We start from the raw sequence: 17,802 nt of genomic DNA on the forward strand, positions 1-17,802 counted from the left end.
GAGTGGTGTACCTCAGGGTTCTGTGCTGGGTCCACTATTGTTTTCTATCTTTATCAATGATGTGTCAACAGTATTAGCAAAATCTTCATTTCTTCTCTATGCTGATGATGTCAAACTATTTAGGCACATTAGCAGTTTTCAGGACTGCTGTGCCTTGCAGAGGGATGTGTCGGAATTATCGGTCTGGTGCAGCAAAAACTGTCTAATTTTAAATCCAGCTAAAACAAAGGTTGTCACGTACAGCCGGAAAACCCATCGTCTACTGTTTTCCTACAGTATAGCGGGAGCTCCGTTGCAAAGGGTTGAGGAGATTAGGGACCTCGGGGTTCTTTTCGACAGTACCCTCTCTTTTTCTTCTCATATTAGGCTCATCACCCGGCGAGCACTCCGAAGTCTTGGAAATGTGTGTCGGATTACAAAGGAATTCTCTTCTCCAGATCCATTTCTAATGCTATACAATGCAATATGTATCCCCCAGTTAGAATATGCTTCTGTTGCCTGGAACGGCATCTCCAAATCTAGTAGTGAATTAATAGAACGTGTGCAGAAGAAGTTTTTATCCATATTTAAGCACCGTCATCACAATCACAGTTCGGGTCCTGATTCTGACTTACCCATAGTTCCTTCCATTCCTTCGTTGACCTGCAGACGTATGCGTGCAGACCTTACATTTCTTCACAAAATTGTTCATGGTGACCTTTCTTGCGCAGACCTGCTTAACTGTTTAGAGTTTAGTGTTCCACAGAGGCCCACCAGGTCGCATCGCCCTTTCTTGACCGCTGCGCGCAACTCCAATCATTCTCCTGTGCGCAGAATACAGAATTGCTACAACCGCTTCTCTGAACGCCTTGACATCTTTCAAAGCTCCTTTACAATTTACCGTACTGCTTTGTTGAACACAGTATGTTAAACATCTATGATATCTCTGTCGTTCGTTTTTCTTTTTTTTATTGCTGAAATTTGGTTTCTCTGTGGTTCTGTTTAACCAATATAGTTGCCTGTTTTTGAAACTGTTTACTTATCATGGTTGTCTTATCATTTGTCTCTATACTTTGTCATTGTTCTTGTCGTCTTACTGTTAAACTTTGTTCTCTGCTTGTTGTGTATTCATTATAATAAGCTGAGCCACAAAGGCATCTTCTTTTTCTTTTTTACCTGTACCCAGGCTCCGCCTGTGCTTTATTTCTGTAATTTTCGCTACTTCAATTTGTGTGTGTTGTCGCTTGTTTATTTCTTTCAATATGTTTCTTGTATTTTGTTTTCATGTAACTATCCGTGCGCCAGCACCCAGGCCTCTGGCTGTTCCTGGGCACGTAAATAAACATGATTGATTGATTGATTGATTGATTGATTGATTATTATTATTATTATTATTATTATTAAAGGGTGGACATCTATTATCAGAATGCGCGCGGCCTTCGCACTAAAGCGACTGAATTCTTTTCAAATGCGATTTCTTCAAATTTTCCGATTATTGTTATTACTGAAACCTGGCTTTCTGATGACATTAGCTCTCACGATTATTTTCCAAAAAATTACCAAGTTTTCCGCAAAGATAGGGACTTTTCTGGGGTGAAACAAAAGGGAGGGGGGGTGTTAGTTGCGGTCGATAGCGCGTTTCTATCAATGCGGCGTCATGAACTGGAAGGCGACACCGGGTCTGTATGGCTAGACATTCGTCTGACTGGCGGTGAGAAGCTTTTATTAGGGGCGTTTTACATTCCACCTGATGTTCCTATATTGTCGTTTAAAAAGCTCCTTACATCTGTAGAAGAAGTCTGCTCATCACACCCGAATCACCAGCATATCATTCTGGGCGACTTCAATACACCGGGTGTACAATGGGAACATCTTACCCATCAACACTACAATTATTACGTACAGCAAAAATCCAGCATGATTTTAGACTTCGTGGATTTCACATCCTTGGTGCAACTTAATAATATCGAAAACAGCTCTCAACATATCTTGGATCTTTGCTTTTCAGACATTCAAAGCGCGCGTGTATCGTTGTCTGACATCTCTTTTGTCAAGCCCGACAAGCATCATCCTCCTTTTCTAGTGTCTGCTCACGTCTCGATTCAGCGTTGCAGTGCTACACTGAAGAATAATGAATTCGCTCCCTACTGTTATGCCCGTGGTGATTACATTGGTTTGTATAACTTTTTTTCTTCGTTCGATTGGTTGCAAATTCAAGAACTCCCAGATTGCGATGCGCAGGTCGAGCGGTTCACTGAAATAGTCAAAAGTGGCATGAATCAGTTTATACCCAAGTGTAAACCATGCCGTTCCAAACACCCCTTTTGGTTCTCTAATGAACTTCGTACCGCCCTTAAGTCAAAAGACCGCAGCCACAGAAAATATAAGAAAACCGGGCTTGATGAATGGAAAGAGGACTTCCGCTCCTACCGTAAAACGTGTAAAAGTCTTTATGAGCGGGACCAGCGCTCTTATCTCGATTCTGTAGAGAGCAGCGTTAATTCCCAGCCTGCAACATTCTGGAAATATATTCGATCCCGTAAAAATAACTCTCATGAGCAAATCCGTCTCGTTGATTCCTCTGGGGAAGAAGTTCTTGATGTTGCAAACCATTTTGCTCAGCAATTTAGTACTACATATGGCCAGCGCGATGACAGCGAAATAAACCTAATGTTAAATAATGTACAGGGTCCTAGCTTAGTACAATTGGACGAGCAGTTGGTGCTCCAGAGTCTAAGGCGCATGAAACCGTCGCTTTCGTGTGGCCCTGACGGAATACCTCCCGCTATTTTAAAAACATTCAGTAGCATTTTTGTTCCTGTTTTAACCGCGGTATTCAATCACTGTCTAAACACAAACACATTTCCTCGTAAGTGGAAAATTTCTCGAGTGCGCCCCATCTTCAAATCGGGCACCAAATCTGATGCAAAAAACTATAGGGCAGTTTCTCTACTTTGTGCTGCCTCCAAGCTTTTTGAGACAGCGATGCACAAGGTATTGTCAAGTTCTGTACAGCAGTTTCTCACAAGTAAACAGCATGGTTTTATGTCAGGAAGGTCGACAACGACTAATCTCGCCTGCTTCATGGAGCAGGCCTCCGCTGCACTTTCTGAGCGAGGCCAGTTGGACGTCGTCTACTGTGACCTGAGCAAAGCATTTGATGTTGTCTGCCACGCGTTGTTACTTGATAAGCTTTTGCAGTCGGGCATTGATACACCACTCGTGGCGTTGCTGGGTAGCTATCTAAGCAATCGATTCAGTTTCGTTAGTGTTAATGGGCAGACATCCTCTATGTATAGATCAACAAGCGGTGTGCCCCAAGGTTCCGTGTTGGGCCCTCTCTTGTTCTCCATTTTTGTGAATGACGTGTCAGTCGCAATTAGAAAGTCTTCTTTTCTTCTCTATGCTGACGACATCAAAATTTTCAGACGTATAAATTCCATCGAAGACTGTGATGCCCTGCAGCAAGATATATTCTCCTTTGCTAACTGGTGCTCAGATAACAGACTAAATCTTAACCCGGCGAAAACAAAGGTCATGTCTTATACCCGAAAAACGAACCCCATTTTCTTTCGCTACAGTATTGATGACGGTTTTCTGTCTAGAGTCGACGAGATCAAAGATCTCGGACTGCTCTTCGACAGCGCCTTAACTTTCTCGCCTCATGTCACTCAACTGACTCGGCGGGCGCTCCGCTCGCTTGGTGCTGTGTGTAGGTTTTCAAGAGACTTCCAGTCTCCTCATTCGTTCATAAAACTTTTTATGGCACTTTGTATTCCTCAACTTGAATATGCCTCTGTCATTTGGAATGGAACCTGCACATCTAATTGTCAACGTGTAGAGCGTGTACAAACCAAATTTTTATCCATATTTATGCATCGTTTTCCCTCTGAGCCTCTCCCGATAACTGTCTCTTTAAGTTACCGGCGAACCCGTTCAGATCTTGTTTTCTTATATAAACTGCTTCATGGTACAATTTCATGCCCGGAACTGCTTGCAGCAATCGGGTTTCGTGTTCCGAAAAAAGCAACAAGGCTTAACCACCCTTTCCACACAGCTGCTAAACTTAGCAGATGTTCTCCTCTTGATAGACTGCAACGCCTATATAACCTTCACTCAGGGGAACTTGATATTTTTTGCCGTCCCCTTGGGGGGTTTTTGTCCGGGCTGTTAGCCGTGGCGCACTAACTTCATTTCGACAGTTCTCGTGTTCTTCAGTTATTTTCCGCATGTGTATGTTGTTTTCACAGAGTCTGTTCTCATTTGCTCATATATGTTGTTCATATATGTTCATATATGTTAGTGTTCATATGTTGTTCATATGTTGTTCATATGTTCATATATGTTAGTGCTGCGGGCGTAATCGTTGTATGTACTATGCTACACTTGTGTAGTCAACTCTTCATACATATGTTTAAGTGGCCCGGGCGAACCAAATGTTATAGAAACAAATGTTTCTATAACTTATCAGTTTATGTGAATAGTTACAAACATTTCCTGTACTTTGTTTCATACGTTTTTGTGTAATTGATGCTTCAGCCGATTGCTATGGTCATTGTACGCTGTGTTTGTGCAATGTACCATAACTTCGTATAATGTAGTTTGGATGCCACTTTTAATTTTTTCTCTGTGGTATTTCATTCACCCACATTTTTTCCTGGTTTTATATGTCAGCCACTGATGTATTTCAATGCGGCATTTTTTCTTTTTTTTTTTCTCAGTGCGCCAGCACCAAGGCTTCGGCTGTTCCTGGGCACTATAATAAAGGTTGATTGATTGATTGATTGATTATTTCCTCAAATTTTTGGGCACGTACCCAAAAGGGGGATTGGCCAGGGCTAAATCGGTTGTTGAAATACGTGAGAACCTCCAAATACTAATTTATTTCCGGTAAGAGGCCGTAAAAGGAAACTTCGTTATATTCTTAGACAAGACAGTGCATTAGGCATCCCCTTTAGACTCCTTCCTTGACGCCGCTTCTTCGTGGGAAGGCGCTTGTGTTGTGTAATGTAGTTCAGTTCATGCCACCAGGTGGCGCACAATGCTAAGGTGGCCTAGAGTGCCTGGATGTTCCTCCTCGCCCGCCCCTCCGTGAAGGGTGGAGACATTCTTTGCAGGGTCCCTCGCCGCCTCGACCGGTTTTCGGAGCCACCGACCGCCATTACGTTCCCCGCTACTGCGGCGGAACCGCCGAATTGTGCAGCGGCCGACGTGCTGTCACTGTGTGGCCGCGATTAGCGGCTCAAAATGCCTGGTTGCTGCGTGCCTCTGTGCACAAACCACTCCAGGAATGGTTGGCGAATGTTTCTGTGGTGGTATCTTGTGCAATATTTTTAATTGATCAAGTGAAGGTGCTGAACCAGACACGTACTTTTGGGATTTAATTGCATCATTTTGAGTATTATAACGAGATGTGGCTGTGTGTAGCAAACTGGGAGACTTGCTGTTGTAATCAGTTCCCCTTTCATGACTTCTCGCTTTGTTTGGTTGTGTTTGTTTGTTTTTAACTTTTTACCAATTGATTCCCAATTCTTTTACTTTTAATTAAATAAAGTTTTGTTATGTTATGTTACTTTTAATTATTAATCGATTGTGAATCGATTTTTTTTTCTGATAGTTTTCTTACAAGTTCCCCTCCTCCATTTTTGGAGGTAGGTCCACTAGAGCTGTGAACGGGCCCGGGCCGTCCCGAAAGCCCGAGCTCGGCCGGGTAGCACGCAATATTTCGGGCCCGGGCCGGACTCGGGCTTGAACCGAAAATTTTGTCGGGCCGGGCCGGTCCGATCCGGCCCGGGCAGTTTCTGAGGCACGGCTATCCTGTGCAGCAAATTCTAAATTGTTGGCAAGAGAAAGTTTTTTTGTTGATATTTCAGGTAACGTGAAAAAAAAAAAAAAAAGGAAGTGCTGATTCACTACCGCGCCGTTAAAAGACATGATAAAAAACGATTGCACTTAGAAAGCCTTCACATCAATAAAAGAAACGTCTGGGTCCCACCAGCTTAGTTCGTGCTGCTGAGCACGAGGTCGCGGGTTCGATTCCCGGCCGCGGCGGCCGCTTTTTTGATAGAAGCGAAAAGCAGAAACGCCCGCGTGTACGAGATTTCGGCGCGCGTTAGATCCCCAGGTGGTCAAAATTAATCCGGAGCCCTCCACTACGGCGCGCCTCATCGCCTGCGTTGCGTCGGCGCGTTAAACCCTACAATCAATCAAACCATCAGCTTATTGGGAGAGAAGGGGCCAGGAAACGAGGACACTCCAGCCACCGACTACAACATGATTGTAGTTGCTCTCTCCTTTTCGAAAACGAACAGAACAAACGTGGCCTGGATTTTGCAGTGTGTGCAGAGTTTGAAGAACCAATTTTCTAAGCAGAGCCCATAATTATTTCGCGTAAGAATTTCTTTAGAGCCATGACAAAAGGCAAGAAAGAACTGAAGCGCAGATAAAATCATGCTGCCAACGTAACTAGAGGGAAATACAAAAATTAAACGGTGAAACCGGACGCATCGTCTGATCAAATTTCAGCAAGGAATGGAAGAACGCAAGGTGCAATATCTGTTGAAGGACTACAATAATAAAAAAAATCCCCTTACTCGGAATCAGTTAAGGTATCCTCGGGTGTGCCTTGATTTCGAAGGCTGGCAAATGAAGTTACACGGCTACCGAAAAAAAAAAAAGCTTCTAAGTGAGGATAAGTTGTACAAAGTTCGATCCAAGTTTAAAGGAAATTTAAATCTTAGACAGTCGTATTCGCTTTGTGCTTACGCTTTTTAGGTTAACAACAAACATCTTCAAGTTCATGTTAATATCCTGTCGGACTAGGGATGATATTTAACAACACTCTGGCGGGCTCGGGCCGGGCCCGGGCCGTGTCTCTATCGGGGCGGGTCGGGCCGGGCCTAGAAATTTCGGCCCATGCACAGCTCTAAGGTCCACCCCCTCACCCAAAATTAACTTCTGCATTCTGCGCCACTATTTACTGTACCTATTAAATGGCTTCGCCGATTAGGCATTTTTGTTCATTTACAAAGCGTTTACATTTGGTGCTTCTTGGCAGATTTTTCTTTTTTTTTCTTTATGTGTTAACCGCGGTGCTTTAGATAAGCCTCTGCTATTTCGTCCATTCACTTTTAGCTTTCGTTTTCCCCTTGGAGAAATAACTACATACACTACTACAACAACTGAGTCCTCGCTTCGCCATTTGCGCATTATCTTGCATATACAAGGTATGCTTTTTGCGGCTATGATTTTCGGCAAAGAAGGCTCATGATTAATATCAGTTAACTGCGAAATCAGGCAGACTTAGTGGAAGAACAGGGCGATTCATGTAACATACCTCTCCCGCGAATTCTTTTCACAATACATTGCCGGTCGAACGCACTTATATAAGACGCAACTTTTTTCGCAGATGAGATTTAACACCAAAACTAACGATCAAGAAGCGAGCCTCATTGATGCTTTATTATGCGTGTTACATTTAAAAGTGTAGAGACATTGCGCTGACTTAAGTTTACAAACAAAAAAGTAGGAGACGCACGTATAGGCGGTGGGCACGGATGCGCCTCTGTGTGCCGTGTTTCTCCCGCTATTTCGTCTTGTCGACTTAGCTAGCGCAGTGTTTTCACTGTTAAGACGTACAAACAAGCCCACAAATAAGTTCTCCTTCCCTCTGGAAGCGGTTTGTGGCCACGGAATGCGTGTGCATATAAGAATCCGATAGGACACCCCCGTGCTTGCAGCGCGCTGCCCCAGCGGCGGGGATCAACATGGCGGCTTCCGTAGCAGACGACGCAGTTGTCTCCACCCGTCACGGAGGGGCGGCGAGGAGGAACATTCAGGCACCCTAAGGTGGCCAAATTCCACCATCATCATCAGCAACCGCAAGCCCGGTTATAAATATCGTGTAAAAAGAATAAAGGCTCTCTTTTCCGTGGGTACGTGGTAGCGTCTGCGTCTCTCTGCCACGTATGGTGCGCGGCGGATACAACATAATGGCGACGAGGTAACCCTTTTCGGCTGCGGGCGGAACGCCACGTCACTACTCAAGTACGGCATACTGCAATCTTCTTCAATGGCACTGACGCCGCCGCCGCCGTTTCTACCGACGCCGGGAAAGCCCGCCATACCGTGGACGCAATGGCGTCGAATGTTCGAGAACTACCTCGTAGCGTCGGCAAGCGACGCGTACCTGCCAGCACGCCGCAAGGCGCTTCTTCTACATTGCCTGGGGGTCGAGGGTCAACGAATTTACTACACGCTACCAGAGAAGCAACCTACGGAGGACGAGGACGAATTCAAGACTGCTCTACAGACGCTCGAGGCCTACTACGCAGCAAGTACTAACGTTGTCATTGAACGCCAGCGGTTTGGTCAACGCGTTCAGTTGCCGGGTGAGACCGCGGACATGTTCGTTTCTTCGCTGAGAGAGCTTTCACTTTCCTGCGCCTTTAATGACAGGGCCGACGAGTTCATACGCGACCAACTCGTCGCCAAGACGAGCAACACCGTACTTCGGGAGCGGCTACTTTTGGAAGGCTCCTCATTGACGTTGGAAAGGGCCCTCACAATTGCTCGAAGTATCGAAGAAGCTGCAAAATATTCCAAGGAGTTGTCATCAGCTAGCCCTGCAGGGTACGTGCAAAAAGTGGATAAGCGTTCGTCGCCAGGGCCAGCCGAACGTGCCTCGTCGGGACAAAATAGTAGGACTTGTTTTCGCTGCGGCTCTGCGAAACACTTAGCCAATTCTAGTAATTGCAAAGCAAGGAACAAGACATGCAACAACTGTGGCAAGGTAGGCCATTTCGAGAGAGTTTGTCGTAGCGAGAAGCGTAGCAAGGAGTCCCTCGCTGTTCAAGAAGTCCAGCACCGCGATCCAACAGCTCTCAGCGTACTGCAACTTAACAAGGAACAGAGCACCGGAGTGCGCATACAAGTACAGGTTCAAGAAACTCTCGTCGATTTCCTCGTGGACACGGGTTCTGCAGTTTCAATTCTTGCTGCTGACACGTACAGCAAACTGAGGCCTCCACCACCACTCCAGCCAACATCGGCGACGTTGCTCGATTTTTCACGCAGAAAAATCAACATTCAAGGACGCTTCGCCACTCCAGTCCAGTATCGGAACCGGCATGCTCAACTCATTTTCTACGGGGTACCACAAGGCACAAATCTCCTGGGCATCGACGCCATCAACACACTGCAACTACAGATAAATGGTACGTCACTGAGCTGCTTCCACACTTCTTGTAAACCGGAAGGGCTCTCTCCTGATCTGCTATCCCAGTTCTCTGACCTGTTTGACGGGAATTTGGGTCTTGCAAAGGGCTTCGTGCATAAAGTCAAGATACGCAAGGATATTGCTCCTGTAAGCGCTAAACTACGACGCTTGCCGTTTGCAGTGAAGGAATCTGTGGAAGCTGCACTGAATCGGCTAGAACAGGCAGATGTGATTGAGAAAATTGACAGTTCCCCTTGGGTCTCCCCAATAGTTGTAACGAAGAAAAAGAACGGGAAAATTAGGATATGTGTAGACCTGCGGGAACCTAACAAAGCAATCATTGTGGACTCCTTTCCCCTGCCCCACACTGAAGAGTTGCTACACAAGCTGCATGGTGCAAAGTTCTTTTCGAGACTGGATTTGGCCTCGGCCTATCACCAATTGACTCTTAGCCCAGACAGCAGGGACCTGACTGCTTTCATCACAGAGCATGGGCTGTACAGGTACAAGCGTGTCTGTTTTGGACTCGCTTCGGCACCAGCTGCTTTCCAGAGAATGATGACTACAATCTTACAAGGCTGCAGAAATACTCTCTGCTACATTGACGACATTGTTGTTTTTGGGTGCACAAAGGAAGAGCACGACGCCTGCCTTCGGCAGGTTTTGAAGTGCATTGCCCATGCTGGGCTAAAACTGAATGAAAAGTGCATTTTTGGAGTGAAGGAGCTTGACATTTTGGGTCACAGAGTGACCGAAGAAGGGGTTCGCCCACTTGTGAGCAATGTCGAGGCCATCCAGACAGTTCCAGTCCCCACAAATGTAGCAACATTGCGTTCTTTCCTTGGCATGGTTGGGTATTATGCAAAATTCATACCGCACTATGCTGAACTCGTTGAGCCTCTACGCCAGCTCCTACGGAAGGGAGTAGGTTTCACTTGGACGCCGGAAAGGCAAGCCTGTTTTGACCAGCTGAAGCTCCTCTTGGCAAGTAACTGCTTACAGCTTTTTGACCCTGCTCTGGAAATAGTGGTTACAACAGATGCTTCTGGCATTGGCATAGGAGCTGTACTCCAGCAACAGAAGGGTGATGACTTGCATACAATCGCTTTTGCATCAAGGCGCCTAACACCGGCTGAAGCCAAGTATTCTGTAGGCGAACTGGAAGCACTAGCCTGCATGTGGGCATGTGAACACTGGAAAAGGTACCTTTGGGGCAGGCACTTCACGTTACGTACAGACCATCAGGCACTGGTGACGCTGCTCGGTGCAAATGGAGCGGGCCGTCAACCTTTCAGGATTGCCAGATGGCATGCCAGACTGCTGGCATACAACTACACAATAGAATACAAGAAGGGCACTGAAAATACTGTCGCAGATGCCCTTTCCCGGTTACCGCAGGAGACGTATGGAGCCCGTCCGGAGCCGGAAGATGCTGTTTGCTTTGTTTCTTCATGCTTAACTCACGAGGAATTCGTAACTGCAACTGCGCAGGATTCTCTACTTTGCCAAGTGATGCAGTGGACAACGTCCAGGTGGCCATCAGCCAAGACGCTGCCTCCAGAAGCAATGCCTTTCTACAGGGTTCGGGACGAACTGTCAGTGATGAATGACCTGCTGCTCCGAGGAGAACAGTTCGTGGTACCTTCTTCATTGGTGAGCAGACTTCTGGATATTGCCCATGAATCTCACCCAGGCATCACGCGTACAAAGCAACGACTCCGAGAAAAATACTGGTGGCCTGGCATGAACAAGCACGTCGAACAGCTGATCAAGTCTTGTGCCGTTTGTCAGTCTGTTGACAAATCAGCAAAGCCAGTTGTGCCGCTAATGCAGCCGGTACCATTTCCTTCAGCACCGTGGGAGAAGATAGGCATCGACATCGTTGGTCCTTTCGCAAGGGCTCCTCAGGACTGTCGTTTTGCCATTACTTTAGTAGACTATTTCAGCAAGTGGCCAGAAGTGGGGTTCACCTCCAACGTCACTTCAGCGACGACCATGTCCTTTTTGCGGAGTATATTTAGCCGTGAAGGCTATCCGAAGGAGATAGTGAGTGACCATGGGCCACAATTTACATCCGTCGAGTTTGAAGAATTCTTGCGCAATAGAGGTATCCACCACACATTCTCGGCAGTCTATCATCCACAGTCAAATGGACAAGTGGAACGGTTTAATCGTGTGTTAAAGGACTACGTTCAGGTGTGTCTGGAGGAACACCGCCCACTGAAGGAGGCTGTCACAGAGTACCTTGGGATCTACCGCTGCACCCCGCATGCAACTACGGGTCAGAAACCTGCTGTTCTCCTACACGGCCGTCACCCAAGGACCAGACTCGATCTCGCTGCAGGACCGACTGGAAGTGTTCCTGAGGTCGGAGGTGTGGAGCTTCAAGCCGTCAAGGAAAGGGTAACTCGGAAACAGCTTGCAAGCAAGCACTATACGGATCGTCGTCGTGCAGCCAAACATTCGTCATTGAGCGCAGGACAAGCAGTTCGGATTAAGCTACCGGGACATGTGCCAAAGGGTTCCCCATCGTATTCACGTCCTTTCACCGTGGTTCGGCGCCAAAATGAGGACACGTACGAGCTGAGCGATGGTCGCGTTTGGAATCGTGAGCGGCTGATTCCATACACTGCAGCCTGGAATCCTGCGACAGAGGCAACCTGCGTTTCCCCTGGGACTCCCGGCTCCACCGCAGCACAGCCCCCGAGTGCCCAGATGTTCCAGCCACTTACTACCCCGGCCAGCACCGACAGAACGTCAGTTCCAACTTCAACTGCAAGTACTGGTGTGCCAAGTGTTGTCACGGACATGAGTGTACCAAGGAACGTGTCGGGAGGGACTGAGACAAGTGCTGAAAGTGCGGCTCCACGGCGATCCACCAGAGATCGACGCAAGCCTGCGTGGCTGGCTGAATATGACTTATGAGACAATGCAGTGACTGCGCGCGCCCAGGGGATGTTGTGTTGTGCGACGGTGTGCTACCCCTTTTTGGAGGAGGGGATATTGTGTTGTGCGACGGTGTGCTGCCCCTTTTTGGGAGGAGGGGATGTTGTGTAATGTAGTTCAGTTCATGCCACCAGGTGGCGCGCAATGCTAAGGTGGCCAAATTCCACCATCATCATCAGCAACCGCAAGCCCGGTTATAAATATCGTGTAAAAAGAATAAAGGCTCTCTTTTCCGTGGGTACGTGGTAGCGTCTGCGTCTCTCTGCCACGTATGGTGCGCGGCGGATACAACAGCTTGCTTTTTGAGGGTCCGATTAACCTTCTAGGTCGAATCCTTTCATACCATAGGGTTTAATACTAAAATATACTAGATGGAAATCTGGCGCCACTGTCTAGGGGAGCCGCGCTTCGGCGAGCGTTCCGTCATGTACCGGGAAGGCACGTTCCACTTGTCCTTGGCACGGCTCATGAACAAGCTAAAAGTTGGCTCTGGCTGCAAAAAAGCAACAATATTAGTGTAGAAGGTTCAGCAAATTTGGTTTGTTTCTACAAAATTGAACTTCCAAAAAGAATAATTTTTCAGTGATTATGTAGAAGCTTCAGGTGCGATGAATAAGAAACACATGTTACCCTTTTTTGTTGATTTTGGCATCGAGACAAAAAAGGAGCCATATGACTAGATAAGCCAAGTAAGCGAGGAAAACGTCGCTAGCGGCAATGGCGCCGCCCAGGGCGGCCCGCGATTACACTGTACCGCGACTGCAGCAACAGATTTCCCGCTAGTATACATATATTAGTATAAAACTCAATGTTTTCTACGACCAACTGTGTCGTTTGGCGCTGCAAACATTGCTTACGTGAATAGTAAGATTCATTATTTTATTCAGGCTTACGTGTCTGAGAAAGGATGCCTAAACTAGTAGTGAAGCCGTTGTTGTTCGGTTATGCGGAATTTCAAAGCTGTCGACTTTATTTCATTGAATCCCGTATTTTGCTCCGTAAAAACGAATTAAATACGAAAAATCTAACAGGAGAACGGTCAACAGGATACCGACATAGCAGCTCTAACAGGAGAGTTGCCCGGGAAAATTCCCCTTATGGGTACGTGTCCACCACTTCCATGGCGCTACCACTATCATCGTCATCAACGTCATCGTCATTCTTGTCGTCATCAGTATGGCTACTTCGAGCACTAGCTTTTGGGTTAGGTATGATCATCGTCATCTTCCAGTTTTCACTAGCGCGTGGCGTCTTGTGATTTTTAACACGTCAGCGGTGCCAAGAATCTTCGTTCCATTGACAGCGCCTTCGGAGCAGGGAAGACTGCTTCCCCGTGGTGAGCTGCGTGAGTGACGGAGTGGGTCATGGGCATGCTGGCTCAAGCGAGGCTCCTCGCAAATGACGTTCTTTTTCCTGCAATCGTTTTCTTCTCCAGAGCTCCGCCGCCGCGGGCTGTTCTTTCCCAGCTGCTCCCCGATACTTTTCGGATCGCGGAAATGGCGGCCGAGGACCCAACTTCCACGCCAACCGTGGACCGCGGCTGCCCACTCGAGCTCGCCGGAATGCCGCCAACCGGCATTGACAAGAGCCACGGGATCGCTGCGAGCTTGGAGTAACCAGAACGGACGTCGCTAAGAGGCAAGTAGCTTCGGTGCCGCAGTATCTATGATGTTGAGGCAAGAGGCTGTATCGCAAAGGAATTGTGTTGTTCATGTGAAATGTTCGTAGTCTGCAAAACTTGACCTGAACTCTAACCACACCTCTTATATTAACTTAAGGGAACGCAGCTCAGTCTATTATACTGTGATTAACTCTCAGTGCTTTGGCGTGGACCGAGCGCAAATGGAATGGACGTTCCTTTTTCCAGTTGCGAGCGAGGGTGAGCGCCTGCTCACGCGGCCGGTTTACGAAATTGGCATCGAAGGTTGGATCTGTGTTGTTTTTAAAGGCGAAGGCATTACATCTCTGTTTTTAAGAACGCGTAAGATGCAAAAAAAAAAAATTGTCGTAAGGTATGCAGAATTGTACAAAAAAATGAGAGCGTTAGGCTCGAGCGGGGAATCACGCGCCAAAAAGCCGTCGGAGTCGGAGGTGGGGTCTTAGAAAGGGCGACGCAGCGCGTGCTGGAGCAGTATAGGCCGTCGCCGCACGTGAAAATCGAGCAGCTTTGAGAGTTTAAGCTACCCACAGGGGCGAACCGGAGGTACATTCCATGGCGAGAGAGCGGAAGCAGCATCGGCGGGTGCTCTCCAGGTGGGTGGTCCAAGGGTAACAGCGCCGCCATGAAGCAGAACGTCCGACGACCAGGTTTCCCCTTCACATTCTTAGAATGTATTGAGCCTCATCCCTCAATTTTAGTTTCATTAACGGCTCCATTTCTAAATGCTGGGCAACTAACCTATGAACGTTCGCATTAAAACACTACCGCGTGAGAACAGTTCGTTTCGGATAAGACATCAAGTAGGGTGGAAAATATACATGAAGTTAACAGAAAGAAATGAACTTGTCCTTATCATGCATGTAGTGAATAGGAGTAACCACGCGTGTGCCACCCTGTTACACCAGTGTACCTCCACAATAGAGTGGCTACCGAGAGGCGGGTCTCGAAGAAGACCGTTAACTCGACGGAGCGATAAATTAACGAATTCTGGGGCAGAGTATGAACTCGAGCAGTACAGCACAGGAGTTATTGGGAATACATGGGAGGAGGAGGAGGAGGAGGAGAAAACTTAATTGGACAGATAGATTGAGCTTGTAAGTGGGCGGGGTCCTCAGTCCAGGACTCCGTTGGTGTGGCCTGCCGTCTTCGCCCTTTCAGCGAGCCAGAGCTGCTTACTTGGGTCCGAGCTGGCAAGTTCACTCTCTCACTGCTCGTATGTAGGACTGGGAATTGGTGCAAGGTCTGGGTTTGAAGGGCATGCCCAAACCATATGGAAGAGCGTTGCTGGGTTGCCGCAGTGCCTGCACAGGGGGCAGTATATTGTGGGGTGAATGGCGTGTAGCCGTGTGGGATGTGGAAATGTATTTGTTTGAAGTTGTCGGAGGGTGACTTGTTGTTCTTTTGTTAATTTTTCTGCCGGTGGCGGGAAGGTGTGTCGTGTGAGCATGTAGTGTTGGGTGATGTCGTTGTATGTAATAAGTGAGTGTCTGGTCCTCTCATCGTCCTCTTGCGGTTACCGGCGAGCAAGATCTCGGGCGTGAGCGTGAGCCGCTGCATTGCCGCGAAGGGATGAGTGGTGTTGCGACCGTGTGCGAGACGCAACAAATCCTGACGATAGACCTGCGGGACAACTAATTGGTCAAACTCCACCCCTCTCCGGTCTCGATACTTGCGATAAAGTATCTCCTCCCTCGTCTGGAATCTTACGTTCTTTTTCGCAACCCCTTCAGTTACATTGTCCAGTAACTTTTCCAGCGTGTTATCTTTTCTTTGCTCCGCGCTCAGTGCTTTACTATCGACGTGCAGCAACCGCTCTAAACTTTCCGACGTAGGTGCTACAAAAATCTCTGCCGGAGAATCATCTGTTTCGGCTGGATGCTGCTGCTGCTCGACACCCGCGATCTGAACCTGCAAGGAGGCCGACTGGCCGCGTTCGGAAGCAACGTCGGCGCTAGTCTCAGCAAGCTTCCCAACCTCCTCTCTTCGCGAATCCTTCCTGCTTTCAACGGCCACCTTTGCTCCGAGATCGCGAGCCTTCGAGCGCGTTAGCGCGAACACTATCCCTTCCCCGAAAACGAGTCCCCTTTCGCGCAGTAGCTGATCGGACCTGTTCGAGAAAAGATACGGATACTGCGCTGGAAGGCTGGGAGAAACAGCGGCCTCGGTTTCGAGCTTTCCGAAGGGACCATCGATGGTTATCGTGGCGATCGGAAGACACACGCTTTGTGCTTCTATGGCCTGCTTTATCCACGCGCACTCGCCCGTGAATTGATGCGGTTCGACGTAGGACGGGTGGACCACGTCCATCGTTGCTGCGGAATCGCGAAGAACTCGGCACGGTTTGCCGTTAACTGCTAGCTCGCGTACGTAGGGCTCTAAAAGTTGCCTGCTATCCTCATCCTGATCTAGTACGTGAAAGACTAGCTTTCCCTTTTTGCAACTAGCGGCGAAATGTCCAGTCTCGCCGCAGTTGTAACACGCAGCCTGTCTGCGCGCTTCAAAAGCTTTCCTTCTGCGTTGCTCCTCAGCGTCTGCTGCTCTCTTTTCGCTATCGTGGCCAGTTTCTCTATCCCCAACAACGACTTTCCTTGCTCCACCGTCTACGTGGGGAGCTCTGCCTTTCGGCCCTGACTTATCAGGCCTCGGCCTGAACTCTTTTTGGCCGTCTTTCGGCCCCTGCGCACCTCGACGTGCGACAAACTCGTCGGCTAGCTGAGCTGCCTGATCCACAGTACTTACCCCTGGCCTATCTTGCACCCAGAGTCTCAGGTTCTCTGGTAGACGGCGGTAAAACTGCTCAAGACCGAAGCACTCAACTACTTTGTCGTGCTCTCCGAAAGCTTCTGCCTCTTTGAGCCACTCTTCCATATTGGCCTTAAGCTTGTAGGCGAACTCCGAGTACGATTCGCCTCTAGCTTTCTCGGCTTCACGGAACTTCTGGCGAAACGCCTCTGCTGACAGCCTGTACTTACGCAGGAGGCTCGACTTGACTTTTTGGTAGTCCTCCGCCTCCTCCTTTGGCAAGCGGGCCATCACGTCGGATGCCTCACCTGGCAAAAGTGTAAGCAGCTTTTGCGGCCATGAGTCTCGGCTAAACTGGGCCCTCTCACACGTACGCTCGAAGTTGACCAAAAAAAGACCGATGTCTTCTCCTACCTTGTAGGGTCGCATTAGGTCACACATTCGCAACGTAGGTCGCTCAGTCGCCGCAGACTGCACGCTGCTGCCACTCTGACGTCTAGATCGAGATGCCTCGATGTCAAGACGTTTCATTTCTAGCTCATGCTGTCGCTCCTGTTCTCGCTTTTTATCCTCGCGTTCCTCACGCTGGCGCTCAGCCTCTGCAGCCTGACGCTTAGCGGCCTCCCTGTCATTGATCAGCTCAATGCACTCTGACTGCTCGTCATCGTCAGCCCCAACAGCGAGTATAGCCTGTATCAGCTCTGGCTTTCTCAGCGCGTCCGTAACATCCAAGCGCAACTCTTTGGCAAGCTCCAACAACTGCGGTTTTTTCAACGCTTTCAAATTCATGGCCGGTCTAGAGTACTGCTTTCCCACTGCACCAAAAAATGTTTTGCACGAATAACCCACGCGACAAAAACACACGCCCTACCAGCTATCCTCAGAAGCCTGGTAAAACTCAGTGAAGAAAAGTCCCGCACTCACCCTTGACCGCTGTGAATTCTGCGAAGTCCGAAGCCGCCTTGACGTCCGTGGTGTTGGGTCTCGCACCGCTGGCTCCAGGTGTCACGAAGTTGTCATCCCACCGCTGCCACCAGTTGTTGCGATCGGATCGGGTGCCCCGCCCGGTCGCAACAGTGGGCAGGCGTCCAAATGATTTTGACTGTTCTTTCAGGGGGGTTTTGGACTAGGATCCGTAGGGCTTTTGTGGAAATCCTTCCGGCTATGTACTTCCGACACGCCGCTTGCGAGTCTGTAATAATAATCTTGGCTTTGGTCTGGGTTATTGCTAATGCGAGCGCCGCTTCTTCCGCTTCGA

General features: G+C 48.4%; 1 protein-coding gene across 1 annotated transcript in view; it reads right to left on the minus strand.

Annotated features, from left to right (window-relative positions):
- The window catches only part of LOC144162220 (uncharacterized), a 23,203-nt gene extending 5,751 nt beyond the window's left edge, over positions 1-17,452 (minus strand). Inside the window, exon 1 of the mRNA XM_077692686.1 lies at positions 15,416-17,452. Coding sequence (XP_077548812.1) covers positions 15,416-17,333 — 1,918 coding nt within the window. The 5' untranslated portion in view covers positions 17,334-17,452. The remainder of the gene's footprint in view (positions 1-15,415) is intronic.
- Positions 17,453-17,802: the final 350 nt, after the last annotated feature.

The sequence above is a fragment of the Haemaphysalis longicornis genome, unplaced genomic scaffold, assembly GCF_048455015.1.
Source record: "Haemaphysalis longicornis isolate Haplotype H1 unplaced genomic scaffold, Haemaphysalis longicornis Haplotype H1 scaffold_1, whole genome shotgun sequence".
NCBI classification, from domain to species: domain Eukaryota; kingdom Metazoa; phylum Arthropoda; class Arachnida; order Ixodida; family Ixodidae; genus Haemaphysalis; species Haemaphysalis longicornis.